This window comes from Ceratotherium simum, chromosome 34 (genome assembly GCF_057802395.1).
Source record: "Ceratotherium simum simum isolate JZ-2026a chromosome 34, ASM5780239v1, whole genome shotgun sequence".
NCBI lineage: Eukaryota > Metazoa > Chordata > Mammalia > Perissodactyla > Rhinocerotidae > Ceratotherium > Ceratotherium simum.
In genome coordinates, this window is record NC_141933.1 from 17376513 (window position 1) to 17393683 (window position 17171).

Here is a 17171-nt window from a genome sequence, read left to right on the forward strand (position 1 = left end):
TTTATTGCTGAGTGGTATTCACTTGCTTGGAAATCCCACAATTTCTTTAACTGTTCTCAAACAGATAAATATTTGGGTTGTTTCCGGTTCGGGCTATTACAAATAAAGCTGCTAGGCACCTTTGCATACAAGCATTTATAATAATATGCGCTGTCATTCTCTTAGTTAAATACATGGAAACGGAATGGCTAAATTTTATGTTAGATGCGTGTTTAATTTTTAAGACAGTGATGCTTAAATCAGTTTTTATAATATTTATACCATTTTACTTTTCCATCGGTAATGTATGAAAATTTCATTTTCTCCACATACTCATCAACTAGATATTATAATATACAGTGTTCTCTCATTGAATTTTTTCCCAACTTTGTTGACATATAATTGACATGTTATATTAGGTTTAAGATGTGCAACGTGATGATATATGTATATACTGTAAAATGATTACCGTGGTAAGGTTAGTTAACACTTCCATCACCTCACATAATGATTGATTTGTTGTGGTGAGAACATTTAAGGTCTACTCTCTTAGCATCTTTCAGTAGTACAATACAGTATTGTTAACTACATTCACCATGCATTGAGGTTTCAAACTTAACTTCATTAATGAATAATGATGCTGAGCAACATTTTATGTACTTATTTGCCATCCTCCTATGTTATTTGGTGAAATGATTTTTAAATATTCTGCCCATTCTGGGCGTCTTTTTTTTTTTTTTTTTTAATTATTGAGTTTGAGACTCCTGTATATTGTAGAATCAACCCTTTAGGAGAAACATATTTATATATGATTTCTCAGAATATAACTTCATTTTACACTCTCTTAAGGGTATCTTTCAAAGACCAGAAGATTTAAATTTTGATGTTGTTGAATGTATCAAATTTTTAATTTATCAGTTTTGCTTTTGGTGTTGTATCTAAGAAGTCTTCGCATAACTCAAGGTCGTGAAGATTTTCTAATATGTTTTCTCCTAGAACTTTTAGACACATAGGTATTACATATACATCTATGACCTAGCTTTTATGAATCTTTGAGTGCATTGTGGATCAATGTTCATTATTTTGCATGTGTATATTCAATTATTCCATTTGTTGACAAATCTGTCTTTTCTCCATTGAATTGTCTTTTCACCTTTACTCTTGTGGAAAATTACCTATTTATATATGTGTGGGCCTGTTTCTGGACTATCAATATTATTTCATTGATCTATTAATCAGTTTTTATGCCAAGACCACACTGTCTTGATAACAGTAGCTTTGCAATGGGACTAGAAATTGATTAGTGTTTTCTTAGTGTTTGTAACATACATTTTTCATCCTTTGATTCCATTATTCTAGGTTTTTACATTGCTTTATATATTTTTGTTTCAGTTTCTCAATTTGTACCAAAAAAAAAAATGCCTACTAGGATATTGATTGGAGTTGCACTGATACATTTGAGGAAATTTGTTATCTTAGCAAAATTGACTATTTCACTAAGGAAATATGGTATACCTTTCCTTTATTTAGGTCTTTTTTTAGTTTCTTTCACTCACCAGTGTTTCCTAATTTTCAGAGTACAAGATTCCATATAATTATTTATATTTATCTTTAAGTAGTTTGTTGTTTTGATGTGTAGAGGATCAGAATTTGCCACCCCAAAATGTGTCTCTTTGACTTGATTATTTTTAAGAATAAATGATTCAGGAAGAGGAGGAGGAAGTCAAGATGGCAGCATAGGCAGACTCTGAACTCACTTCCTTCCGCGGACACAGCCAATTTACAACTACTCGTGGAAAAATTACCCGAGACACAACCAAAAACTGGATAAGAGGAACTCCTGCAACAATGGACAATCCTAACTGAGGTAGAAGAGGCAGAAACTCCCTTCTGGAGAGGAAAAATGCCACTTTCACAAGCCACAGCGCCTCACCACCACCCAGGAGCAACCCGCAGGTACACAGCCCTCCCTGGAGGAGTGGGGCTCCGAGACGGGCAGCGGCCCCGCTGTGGGCATTTTGTGGACCCAGCACAATCGAGATTAGAGGCATAATATCTGACTTTGCCTGTTACTAAAACATTGGGGAATACCCCCAGAAATGCTGGTTCACAAAGAAATTAAAACCGGCTCTTAAAGGGCCCACGTGCAAACTCACCCGTTTCACAAAGCAAGCAAAAATCACCAGAAAGAAAGGTGCACAGTGCTTTGGTGAAAAGAGACTCACCTAATAGGCCTTGTGTGCATCTCGGTGACAGGTGAGACCTCTCCAGGAACTGGGACATTGGCGGTGGCCATTGTTGTGACCTGGTGTGGGCGTGCTGACACAGACGCCATTGGAGTTCTCCCTGAGGCCTGCTAGCCCAGGGTCTGCCCCACCCGCTAGAGCACCGATTTAATCCAGCTCAGCCAGGGCAGGCAGCCCACCCTAGAGACTGGCCCCACCCAACAACAAGCCCTCAGGCAACTTGTGGGCCTGTATAGATTGGTGACTGGATTCTCTGCAGCCTGGCAACTGAGTTGGCTTCAGTGGTCCAGGGCACGCACAAGGAACGGATGAGAGTGTGGGGCGGTGGAGTGTGTGGGGCTCCCGCCGTGGAGAGACTGGGTCCACTTCGGGAGGTCAGGACGCGCACACGGGGCAGGACTGTCTTGACTGTGTGTGTGGACCTGTGGGTGGCAGGGCTTGTCAGCTGCAGAAGACTTGTGCTTCTCAAAGACCCACATAGGAGGTTTGCCCCACCTTCCAAAGTCTGGAAAAATTGGGTGTTCCCGTGCCAGAGGCCATCCCCACCTAGCTGCAATCCTCAGAGAGCTGACAAGAGACCTAAAGGCTGGAGGCTTATAGCAATTGTAAGCCCCTGAGACTAACAACCTGCCACGCTGGGGGCCTACTCACTTAAAAGAAATACTGCAACACAAATGTGGTATTAGAACTTGCAGCAAACTGTTCTGGGGCTCCCCACACCTGATAAAGAGACTGAAGGGCCCACAACAACTCCAAGCAGCTGAGCATTACAACAGCTGGCCATGAGCATAACTCGGCCTCTCTGGGTGCCTACAGGGAGAGCAAACAGGCCACAACAGAAGGATACACATAAGGGTCACCCCTGGAATATTGAGAACTGAGGAAAGCACACTGCAGGCCTCCTAAGCCATCACTTACATAAAGTCACCTATCCAAGAGCAGGAGAAGTAGCTGATCTACCTAATACGTAGACACAAGCACAGGGAAAGAGGCAAAATAAGGAGGCAAAGGAATACATTCCAAGGGAACAGGACAAAACCCCAGAAAAGGAACTAAGTGAAACAGAAATGAGCAACCTACCCGACAGAGAGTTCAAACTAAGAGTGTTAAGGATGCTCACTGATCTGGGGAGAAGAATAGATGAACTCAGTGAGAATGTCAACAAAGAAATGGAAGATATAAAAAAGAACCAATCAGAAATGAAGAATACAATACTAGAAATGAAAAATTCACTAGAGGGACTCAAAAGCAGAGTAGAGGATACAGAAGAACGGATCTGTGAGCTGGACGAAAGACGAGAAGAAATTACCCAAGCTGAACAGGTAAAAGAGAAAAGAATTAAAAAGAGTGAGGACAGTCTAAGGGACCTCTGGGACAACATCAAGGGCACCAACATCCGTGTTATAGGTGTCCCGGAAGGAGAAGAGTGAGGCAAAGGGGCAGAGAATCTATTTCAAGAAATAATAGATGAAAAGTTACCTAACCTAAGGAAGGAAACAGACATCCAGGTACAGGAATCACAGAGAGCCCCAAACAAGATAAACCCAAAGAGGCCCACAACAGGACACATCATAATCAAAATGTCCAGAATTAAATATAAAGAGAGAATCCTAAAAACCACAAGAGAAAGTCAAGTTACATACAAAGGAAACCCCATAAGGCTATCAGCTGACTTCTCAGCAGAAACCTTACAAACTAGAAGAGAGTGGCACGATGTATTTGAAGTTCAAAAGGAAAAACCTTACAGCCAAGAATACTCTACCCAGCAAGGTTATCATTCAAAATGGAAGGAGAGATCAAAAATTTCCCAGACAAGCAAAAATTAAAGGAGTTTGTCACCAAGAAACCAGTGCTACAAGAAATGTTAAAGCGATTGATTTAAGGGGAAAAGAGAAGAACACAAATAGGAAAAATTATCTATTTCCATGATAAGAACTTAATGGATACAAATGCACAAAAAAGAGTTTAGATATGATATCAAAAACATAAAAGGAGGGACGAGGGGCGTTAAAGAGTAGAACTTTCAGACAGAGGTCAAACTAAAGAGACCATCAATTCTGTATAGAAGAAGAAAGGAACAGAGAAGGACTACTAAAACACTGAGAAAAAAAAGTTAAAAAATGGCAGTAAGTAAATACTTATCAATAGCTACTTTAAACGTCAATGGACTAAATGCTCCAATTAAAAGGCATAGGGTGGCTGATTGGATAAAAAAACAAGACCCATATATATGATGCATACAAGAGACACACTTCAGACCTAAAGACACTCACAAATTGAATGTGAAGGGATGGAAAACGATACTCCACGCAAATGGCAATGAAAAGCAAGCTGGGGTAGCAGTGCTCATATCAGACAAAATAGACTTTAAAACAAAAACTGTAAAAAGAGACAAAGAAGGGCATTACATAATGATCAAAGGAACAATCCAACAAGAGGATATAACGCTTGTAAATATCTACGCACCCAATGTAGGTGCACCTAAATATATAAAGCAATTATTAACAGACATAAAAAGAGAAATAGACAGTAACACAATAATAGTAGGGGACTTTAACACTCCACTTACACCAACGGATAGATCATCCAAACAGAAGATCAATAAGGAAACATTGGCCTTAAATGATACACTAGAACAGATGGACCTAGTAGATATATGCAGAGCATTCCATCCAAAAACCGAAGAATACACGTTCTTTTCAAATGCACGTGGAACATTCTCCAGGATTGATCACATATTCGGCCACAAAACAAGTCTCCATAAATTTAAGAAGATTGAAATAATACCAAGCATCTTTTCTGACCACAGTGGTATGAAACTAGAAATCAACGATAGGAAGTAAATCAGAAAAGCCACAAATACGTGGAGATTAAACAAAATGCTACTGAACAATGACTGGGTCAATGAAGAAATCAAAAAATACCTAGAGACAAATGAAAATGAAAATACAGTATGCCAGAATTTATGGGATACAGCAAAAGCGGTTCTAAGAGGGAAGTTTATAGCAATACAGGACTATCTCAACAAACAAGAAAAATCTCAAATAAACAATCTAACAATGCAACTAAAGGAACTGGAAAAAGAAGAACAAACAAAGCCCAAAATCAGTAGAAGAAGGGAAATAATAAAAATCAGAGCAGAAATAAATGAAATAGAGACCAAAAAAACAATAGAAAAAATTAATAAAACCAAGAGCTGGTTCTTTGAAAAGGTCAACAAAATTGACAAACCTTTAGCTAGACTCACCAAGAAAAAAAGAGAGAAGGCACAAATAAGTAAAATCAGAAATGAAAGAGGAGAAATTACAATGGACACCTCTGAAATACGAAAGATTATAAGAGAATACTATGAAAAGCTATATGCCAACCAGTTCGACAATCTGGAAGAAACGGATAAATTCTTAGAATCATACAACCTTCCAAAACTGGATCAAGAAGAAGTAGAGAATTTGAATAGACCAATCACCAGTAAGGAGATGGAAACAGTAATCAAAAACCTCCCCAAAAATAAAAGTCCAAGACCAGATGGCTTCCCTGGTGAATTCTACCGAACATTCAAAGAAGACTTAAGACCTATGCTTCTCAAACTCTTACAAAAAATTGTAAGAGGGAGCGGGGGAAGCTCCCTAACTCATTCTACGAAGCCGACATTACCCTGATACCAAAACCAGACAAGGACAACATAAAAAAAGAAAATTACAGGCCAATATCACTGATGAACATCGATGTCAAAATCCTCAACAAAATTCTAGCAAATCGCATACAACAATACGTTAAAAAGATTATACACCATGATCAAGTGGGATTTATTCCAGGTATGCAGGGATGGCTTAACATTCGCAAATCAATCAACATGATACACCACATTAATAAAATGAAGAATAAATCACATGATCATCTCAATAGATGCAGAGAAAGCATTTGACAAGATACAGCATACATTTATGATAAAAACTCTGAATAAAATGGGTATAGAAGGAAAGTACCTCAACATAATAAAGACCATATATGAGAAACCCACAGCTAACATCATCCTCAATGGTGAAAAACTGAAAGCTATCCCTCTAAGAACAGGAACCAGACAAGGATGCCCACTGTCACCACTCTTATTTAACATAGTACTGGAAGTCCTAGCCAGAGCAATCAGGCAAGAGAAAGAAATAAAAGGGATCCAAATTGGACAGGAAGAAGTGAAACTGTTACTATTTGCAGATGACATGATTTTATATATAGAAAACCCTAAAGAATCCACCAGAAAACTTTAAGAAGTAATAAACGAATATGGTAAAGTTGCAGGATACAAAATCAACATACAAAAATCAGTTGCATTTCTATACACTAACAACGAAGTAGCAGAAAGAGAAATTAAGAATACCATCCCATTTACAATTGCAACAAAAAGAATAAAATACCTAGGAATAAACTTAACGAAAAAGGTGAAAGAGCTGTACACCGAAAACTATAAAACATTGCTGAAAGAAATTGAAGACGACACAAGGAAATGGAAAGATATTCCGTGCTCTTGGATTGGAAGAATTAACATAGTTAAGATGTCCGTACTTCCTAAAGCCATCTATAGATTCAATGCAATCCCTATCAAAGTTCCAACACCTTTTTTAACTGAAACAGAACAAAGAATCCTAAAATTTATATGGAACAACAAAAGACCCCGAATAGCTAAAGGAATCCTGAGAAAAAAGAACAAAGCTGGAGGTATCACACTCCCTGATTTCAAAATATACTACAAAGCTATAGTCACCAAAACAGCATGGTACTGGCACAAAAACAGACACACAGATCAATGGTATAGAATCGAAAGACCAGAAATAAACCCACACATCTATGGACAGCTAATCTTTGACAAAGGAGTCAAGAACATACAATGGAGAAAAGAAAGTCTCTTCAACAAATGGTGTTGGGAAAACTGGATAGCCACATGCAAAAAAGTGAAAGTAGACCCTTACCTTACACCATACACAAAAATTAACTGCAAATGGATTAAAGACTTGAATGTAAGACCTGAAACTATGAAACTTGTAGAACAAAACATAGGCAGTATGCTCTTCCACATCGGACTTAGCAACATCTTTTCAAGCACCATGTCTGACTGGGCAAGAGAAACAATAGAAAAAATAAACAAATGGGACTACATCAAACTAAAAAGCTTCTGCACAGCAAAGGAAACCATCAACAAAATGAAAAGACAACCTAACAATTGGGAGAACATATTTGCAAACCATATGTCTTATAAGGGGTTAATCTCCAAAATATATAAAGAACTCATGCATCTCAACAACAAAAAAACTAACAACCCAATTCAAAAATGGGCAAAAGACCTGAACAGACATTTCTCCAAAGAAGATATACAGATGGCCAACAGACATATGAAAAGATGTTCAAAATCATTAACTATCAGGGAAATGCAAATCAAAACTACAATGAGATATCACCTCATGCCCGTCAGAATGGCTATAATTAACAAGACAGGAAACAACATGTGTTGGAGAGGATGTGGAGAGAATGGAACTCTCATACACTGCTGGTGGGAGTGCAAAGTGGTGCAGCCACTATGGAAAACAGTATGGAGATTCCTCAAAAAATCAAGGATAGAACTACCATATGATCCGGCTATTCCTCTGCTGGGTATTTATCCAAAGAACTTGAAAACACCAATGCGTAAAGATACATGCACCCCTGTGTTCATTGCAGCATTATTCACAATAGCCAAGACTTGGAAGCAACCTAAGTCCCCATCAAGTGACGAATGGATAAAGAAGATGTGATATATATACACGATGGAATACTACTCAGCCATAAGAAACAATGAAATCCAGCCATTTGTGACAACACGGATGGACATTGAGGGTATTATGCAAAGTGAAATAAGTCAGAGGGAGAAGGTCAAATACCGTATGATTTCGTTCATTAAGTAGTAGATAATAACAACAATAAACAAACACATAGGGACAGAGATTGGATTGGTGGTTACCAGAGGGGAAAGGAGGAGGGAGGAGGGCGAAAGGGATAATTCGGCACATGTGTGTGTTGAAGGGTTGTAATTAGTATTTGGGTGGTGAACATGATGTAATCTATGCAGAAATAGAAGTATAATGATGAACACCTGAAATTTGTACAATGTTATAAACCAATGTTACTGCAATAAACAAAAAATTTAAAAAAAGTAAAAAATAAAGTAAATACTGAACTGTTAAAAAAAATGACTCAGGAAGAAAATTTGACCTTCCCCCTCAATGTCTAAACACTTTAAGAAAGAAAGCTTGACTCAGGAAGCAGCTAATATCATAGATAAGTATAGTATAAAATAAATTAGTTGTAGTAGACAGGGAGGAACCTAGCAAGGCCCATTTGACCAAAGTCCTCTCTACATCTCTTTGTCTTCACAAGGCATAACAAATGTTTGTTTACCAAACATGTGCTTTTCCATCTCCATGTGAATTGCCTTCCTCCCTTTTGAATTCCAAAACCATGACCCCCAACATCTTCCTTTTTCTTTAGCTGAAGATGGTATTTAAGCTGGTAGCTTTGGTTGTTTTAGTAAATTACTCAATTTTCCTGGCACTCTCCTATATATACGTGTTATTTAATTTGCTTGATTTTTCTCCTGTTATTTTGTCTTATGTCAATTTACTTCTTAGACCAGCCAGAAGAACCTAGAGAGTAGAGCAATATTTCTTCTCCCCTTACAGATGCTTTTGTAAAACAGGTATTTCAAAATTTCATTTCTAATTTTTCATTTCATTTATATGTGGAAACAAATAATTTTTTATATTGATCTTTCATCCTGAAAGTGTGTTACATTTACTTTTATTCTGGCAATTATTTACAAATTCTTTAGATTTTCTATATGTACAATCATGTCATCTACTAAGAAAAAAAGTTTCACTTTTGCCTTTCAAAAATGGAGGATCTCTATTATATATTTCCCTTCCCCAATAGTGTTGGACACAGCCTCCAGCACATTGTTTAGAGTTGGAAAGACCAATTGTACTTTCCCTGTCCTGATCTTAGTGGAACTGTAATCTTTTACCGTATTGTATGTTAGCTATAGATTTTTCACCAATACCCTATATCAGTTTTAGGAAGCAAATTTTAGTTCCAATTTGGTCAAAGATTTTGTTCCTAGAAGATTTTGGAATTTTTAATATGTTTTTGCATCTATTGAGATGTCACATAACTTTCATTTGTTACTTTCTTAATTTGATGAATGACATGAATTGAATTTGAATGTTAAACCAACCATACATTCCTGGGGTAAACCAATCATTGTCTGTTATTGTTTTTACATATTGCTAGATTCAATTTGCTAAAATTTTCTTTAGAACTTTTGAATATATGTTCATGACTGATGTTGCTATTTTAATTTCTGTTCTTACAATGTCTTGGTCTGCTTTTGATATCAGGGGAAAGCTCTTGTCACAAAGAAAGTTTAGATATATACCTTGACTTCAGTTTTTTAGAAGAAAATGTATAGAATTTGTTATTTCATTTTTCCTAAACCATCAGTAGAGTCCACCAGTCAAGACACTTGGACTTGATTTTGAATTAGCGAGGGCTATTTCTCATATGTATTTCCATTTTGAGACACTTTTAATCCTAGATTTTTTATACTGTGTTTCTTAGTGTCCATATATATGAAAATACATATAATACACCCCTTCTTATCATCCTCACCTAAAGCACAATTTTTTTTCACAGATAGTCTAAGTGGTAATAAAGTTTCTTTTGTATTTTTCTTGTTCTAATTTTCATTGATATTTTTAAATTGAATTCTATTATACATTAAATTTTATTGATCTTCAAATAATACTACTAAAAATTTCAGTTATATATCAATATCTGATAATTTGAATTTTTCTATTCTATGGCAAAATAGAAAACTTCCTGAAAGAACTTGTATGTCTACTTAATAGAGACTAACTTCTAAATGAATGATATATTACCAAAAGTTGTAAATCTCAATACATTTTGTTCTCTTTTTGATTTATTATTTTAGGGGCTATCGAAATGCACACCAAGATTTATTTTAAAAGTAAAATAATAGGTTATATTTAGTCAGAGGTAATTTTTTTCAAATTCAGATATTGGATACTTATAACTTCTATTATACAAGTCATAATTATTCACTTAACATATTAGGGGACTATATAAGCAAATAACAGTAATTTAAACACTTTAATAATCTCAACAGCCACCAATAACTAATATTAGCATTTCGCTGTATCTCTGCCAACAAATATTTTCTAAGAAACAAAAATAATTTCTTTTTTTATATATACGTAGCTCATATACTTAAGTAGGTAATTTTTTCAACAATTGAAAAAATCTACTTTATAAATATTTTAGTAACATTTATCTTCACATGAATATATTTTATGATTCTTCTTTATTCCAATAAATTTTTAAATCAAATTTGGTTGACAACATAGAAAATTTTATTCTTTGGTGGTAGACAAAGAAAACAGTCCAGTTCCGCTATGATGTAAATAATGTCCCATGAGGCTTAAAAACACTAAAAATAAACAAAAAAAACATGGAGGAATGTAGAGAAGATCCAGAGGAAGTTTTTCCAGAATACATAACAAGTATATAAATTGCTATATATCATACTACACATTCACTAGAAAAATAGCAAAGGCCAAATCATCGGATTATCTCCTTTTCCTTTCCAAAACAAGTTATCAAATCAACGCTGTCAAACAGTCAATCAGAATCAATTTTTTGTGTAAACTCAAAAAATTTGTGTACTTTGTGTAATCACAAAAAAATTTTGTAGTTTGTGTAACCACAAAATCACACACAAATGCACAAACACACACATGTACACTGGGAAGTTTATTTTAAAGATTGTGAATAACACGAGTCGTTTTAACTCCGCTTCTGTACCTACTATTTTTCCTCACTCACACACAGGAAACCCACTCTCCTTACCTGCTCTTATGTGTCTTAACCCATTCTACTGTACTATAAAATTTACTTAATTATTATGATTATATTTCATCTCTACCTGAACGAATACAAAGATTTTTACTGTTCTTCTCACTAATGTATTTAGAGCACTTATTAGTGTGACTGGCACATAGAAGACATTTTCTAAATATATGATGACTTATTTGTGTTTGCTTTTCTTTCTTAATTTATAGGAATCAAATTGACAGTGAACCTTAAGAAAATATATCGCATAGCTTTTTCCACATGGTTTGCAGTGCATATTTTACATCTTTGTTCCTTAAGCTATAGATCAAGGGATTCAACATGGGGATAATGAGGGTGTAAAATACAGACGCCACTTTATCAGCGTCAAAGGAATGACTGGATTTGGGCTTCACATACATAAATGTCAAAGTGCCATAGAACACTGTGACCACTGTCAGGTGGGATCCACACGTGGAAAAAGCCTTGAGCCTACCCTCAGCAGAGTTCATCCTGAGAATGGCTACAATGATGAGCAGGTAAGACATAAGCACTATCAGAAGGGTGAAAATCAAATTAAAAGCTGAGAAAATCATTATCATGAATTCAATTTCATGAGTGTTAGAGCAAACCAAAGATAACAAGGGGAAATTATCACAGTAGAAATGTCTGATGACATTATTTCTACAGAAAGATGAATTAAAAAGCTTTACAGTGACTAAAAGAGCAACAAATGTGCTGTAGAGATAGGGGATTGCCACCAGCTCCCAACATACCCTTGGAGACATGATGACTGTGTAGAGCAGAGGGTTACAGATGGCCACATAGCGGTCATAGGACATTGCTGACAGAATAAAAAGTTCACTAATAATGAACATGATGAAGAAAGCCAGCTGTGTGGCACAAAAATAATAGGAGATTGTATTTTGATCCACAACAAAATTTACTAACATTTTGGGACCCACAGTTGTTGAATAACCAAGATCAGTAAAAGCCAGGTGTCTGAGAAAGAAGTACATGGGTGTTTGTAGCCTGGGGTCCGTCTTGGTGAGGATGACCAGACCCAAGTTGCCCACAAATGAGATCACATAGGTGATGAGAAAGAGCATAAATAATGGAACCTGCAGCTCAGGGCGATCTGTGATTCCCGTGAGAATGAATTCATTCAGCACTGTTTGATTGTGTTTTTCCATCCAGGTTGATCAGAAAACCTATTCTGGATAGAGACATCAACATATTCAATAATTTTCACGTAGTAAAATCTCATGGCTTTTTACTATAAAAAGCTGGTTTAAATAAAATAAATCCAAATGTACAATTTAGACTCCATTAAAATAATTTCACCAATTGCAAATAAAACATATATTTAGTAATAGAAACAGAGATAGAGTTGGATATATAGAGAGATTTGTAGTTTTCCACCAGTGAAGATTAGTCCCCCAAAGAACATTTGATAATATTTTGAGGTATATTGGTTGTCACACTTGGAGGAGGGGTGCTATAGGCATCTAATGGCTAGAGTCCAGTGATGCTGCTAATTATTCTGCCGTTCTGCTAATTATTCTTCTGCTATTAGAGTAGCCCCCCACAACAAAGAATAATGCAGTCCAAATTGCCAAAGGCCCAAGGTTGGAAAACCATAAAATATATATAGATATAGATATAGACACAGATAGATGTAAATGTACATAAAGGAAGCAAAAATGAAAAAAATGATATAAATTGCAAGTGGTAGTTTTAGAGGTGATTGTTAAACTTTTCTGTTGTCTTTCATATAACGAAAATTACGTAATTTCATTTACAAAATTACAATCACATAATATGACATAACACATGTTAATTACATCATAAAATTTTACAGTCCAAATTCCAATTATGTGTAAAAATATTTAGAAGTGCCTGCTTTAAAACATATTCATGTGAAAATCCTTATGCCTTTAGATAGTACAGGGTGAAACAAGTAATGCACTTTGCCAACATTGGACAGAGGTGTGAAAATACGAAAATTGTAACAGATCATAGTAGATTATTTTTATTTATGTAGAAAAACATTCCATGAGATATACATAGGTTGATATAGTGTCTGTTATCCCTACATTTTGGGTATATACAAAGCAGTACTTTGGGCAAATTTTGTAACTTATCTTAATCTCTTTATACACATTAGAAAAATCAATTGTTTCTTTCAGGGTTATTGGGAAGATAAGTGAGAATTATGTGTTTTACTACCTGGAAATATCCTTTAATATCAAGTACATAGGATTATTTTGGTGTTTGTTTTTATTTCCTTAGTGGAGACAGTGGAGACGGGATGGATTATTTAACATATATACATGTAAATTGTTTTTCTGTGTCTTAACAACTTTGTCAGGAGTATGATGATGAATAGATGGAGCAGTGTACTACCCAGGTAAGTGTTCCCAGTGCCCCCCCCACCATGACCCAACTCCATGCCTACAACTGGAACATCAATGTGCTCTTCCTTTGGATACTTTATCTTCTACCTTACTTAAAGTATTTAATATATATTTACCTAAAAACTAACATATTTCCTCCTCTCCAGGTACATTTTTATGATAAGTGACATACTAAGTTGTTTGTAACATATAAGGTATATTCTAGCGTGGATGAACTTATGATAGTATGAGGAAATGAACAAATTGGGAGAAAGTGAGGTCTCTGGAATTGGTTTTATACAATAAAGTTTATATTCATGTAAATTCCCTTAGCTAAAGAGATTCTCTACCAAAAAAAAAAAAGGTTAAAATCGCTATATTACACAACTGCATACTGGAAGAAAAAATACCCAGAATATATATATATATGTACATACATATATATATGTATATGTAAATGTGTGTATATATATTAATACACATACACATATATATACGTGAGAAAGCCCCCGTGTATGTATATATATATGAATTCCAGGGTGTTAAGTCTATCTGCACATCACTGAGGCCACAAAGAACTCCACTGTACATTTAAAGTGCGCTTACTTGAGTATAATGAAATAAAGATGTATAAGAAGATCACCAATAAACTGCCAAGTTTAAAAACACACCACAGTAGAATCAGGATGGTAGAAAAAGTGAAAGAATTAGTGATTTAAAAAATTGTGAGTATAAGTTCTTCCTTAAAAAAAGAAACAAATATAATTGATCCTAATTACAAGGAAAATAGCAGTGGTGGGAGTCTCTGAGTGAGCTCTGAGAAAGCAAATAGAAAAATACAGTGTTTATAACACTAAATTATATACGTGTTTACAGGAAATCCACACTTTCTCACATAAAATATTGCTTATAAGGTGGTTAGCTTCTGATAAACTATCCCGTCCCATGCGCACACCTTTTTATGTCAGAAACACTGAACCACTGTCAGAAGAAAATATTTTACATCGACACAATAAGAAGCAATATAAATCTTGTTTAGGTGCAATGATGAAAAGCTAAAGAAAACAAATCACATTCTAAGTGCTGATTTCCTGTAAGATGAGGGAGGATAGAAGGGCTTTCTTTCACCAACCTAAGAGTTCTATGGAAAGCATCAAATAACTTTTTCATTGTTTACACTCTGTGTCAATTATCAGACTATTATTTTTTAAATCTATACTCTTTGAGAGAATTATATGTGCTTTCTGTCAGACTCTACTGGAAACTGAACACACTGTTTGTTGTACCATCACCATAAAACTGGGTACTTAAACGTCTCCTAACCTCCAAAAATTGCTTTTCACATCTCAATGTAAGGTGGAAATTTGCCTTTTGCTCATCAAAAAGATCAGAAAACATCCACATTTATACATAAAATTAAACAGATATTAATTATCACAATACTTTTGGAAGGGAATAAGAAGAGCCTAGAATCAGTCAATAACCCTAGTCATTGATGCTAGGCATGATTTGGAAGGACATCAGACTAGAAATGGAATACCTGCTGCTTCATAATTCTACAATAAATATATATTTTCCTATTCCTGACTCTTTAGTTAGGCTTTATGGTCTCTCAATGTTGATCTCTATTATTGATATGATTAACTATTTGTGTAAACAAATATTACATAAGCAATATGGCATTGACATTTCAAATATTTTTAGTAGTATCTCTGAAAATATTTTAACAATTAATCTGAGGAAAAAAGGAGTGCAGTCCTATTCTACTCTTGCAATATCAATAGCAGAATGCACACAGAAGTGAATCCAAAATCCTAATTTTTTTTATGCTTCACCATAGAATAAAAGTGTTCTTGCAAAAGTCACCCACACAATCAGATATTGGTAAAGTATGGCACCACATGAAATATTCTGTTTACCTGTCATGTAACCTCTGTCTTGGCTCCCCCATGTGCTTCATAAGATACCAGAGTAAGAACAATTTATGGATTCTTTTTCTCCCACTGAGACTCTCCCTGAGGAGATGCCAAGCAATTTCATGATTGTCCTTGAAGCATTTGTAAGCTAACAGGATGCAAGGGAGAGGGTGTCTTTATTAATAACTGAGAACAATTTGTATTTACGAGCAAGTGAGGTAGATTTATTTGTCTGTTTGTATATTACATTCCTACCTTTTACTCTTGATTAACTTTTTTCCCCCCACTTTGAAGATTAAATTTGTGTCTAATTGTCTGGGCTTTGGTGCCCAGTTGTTTGGTCAAATATCAGACTAGATGTTGCTGTGAAGATATATTTTAGATGTGATTAATGTTTAAATTAGTAGATTTTGAATATAGCCAATTACCCTCCAGAATGTGGGTGGGTCTCATTCAGTCAGTTGAAGTCTTAAAAAGCAAAGATTGATATTCTTAAAGAAAAAGGAATTCTACTCCAGACTACAACATCTGCAACACAGACATTCTACCTTAGTTTCCCACCCTTGTGCTCAAGACTGCAGTATCAACTCTTGCAGTGCCCACAGATTTCTGCCTTGCCAACCCTGACTATCCCATGAGACAATTCCTTAACATCAATCTCCCGCTCTCTCAATCTCTCTCTCTCTCTCTGTATGTCTGTGTGTGTGTGTGTGTGTGTGTGTTCTCCTTTTGGTTCTGTGACTCCGGTGTACCTCTACTTGTACAACCATACACGAAAATGGATTAATATATTTTCTCTATACAACAGGCTTGTTAGTATTCCTCTAGTTACACAATCATCTCCTCAAATCAATGACACATGGAATGTATTTAAACACCATCCTATTGCATTATTTACAACATAAAGGAACTGGAAATAATAATATATTGTGTATGTAAGGTGTTGCTTGTTTTCTTCTCTCTCTTTTTTTTTTTGATTGTTCTTTTTCTTTTGGACATCAGGAGAGGAATTAGTTACTCCTCTTTCTCATTCTCATTTCATAGTGAATTGTCATCACCTCCCTGTTTAGGACATAATTAAATAAAATGCTTTATTCAGGTATCATTGAAAATAAACTGCACATATACAAAGTCTAAAATTTGATTAGTTTTGATATATGCATGCATTGAAAAACAATTAAAATGATCATGATAATGAACGTATCTGAACTCCCAAAATTTCTTAGTGATTATGTAATACTTCCATTCTACTCCTTCCTGCCCCACACTGTCCCAGGCAGCCTTTGGTTTGCTTTTTTAAGTTTTTTTTTAAAAATTGATGATAGATTTACAGGAACTTGCCAAAAAAAAAAATCACAGATTGTTCCTGTGCCCCACTTATTTTCCACAAGTGGTAATAAATGTTATAAATATAGTGCATAAACACAGTATAATATCACAACCATGAAATTAACATTGGTATAGTCTACTAACTTTGTTCAGATTTCACCAGTTTTCCATGCACTCCTTTGTGTGTTTCTGTACATGTAGTTCTATGCAACTTTATCATATGCGTACATATGTGTAACCACCACAACAATCTGACCTAGTCCATCACCACAAAGGTCTCTCAGACCCTCCCTTTTTGCTATTTTCCTCTGCTAGTCAAGCCTCCTCTCCTTTGGCCCGGAGCTCTCTTGAGGAGTCCAAATTGTCCATCATGG

At 35.4% G+C, this 17171-nt stretch overlaps 1 protein-coding gene across 1 annotated transcript; it reads right to left on the bottom strand.

Moving 5' to 3' along the window:
- Positions 1 to 11407: 11407 nt before the first annotated feature.
- On the bottom strand, positions 11408 to 12349 carry LOC106799958 (olfactory receptor 8K3-like). The gene has a single exon (XM_014793183.2). It carries the CDS (start codon positions 12347 to 12349, stop codon positions 11408 to 11410), a length of 942 nt encoding a protein of 313 aa, XP_014648669.2.
- Between the last annotated feature and the right edge of the window lie 4822 nt (positions 12350 to 17171).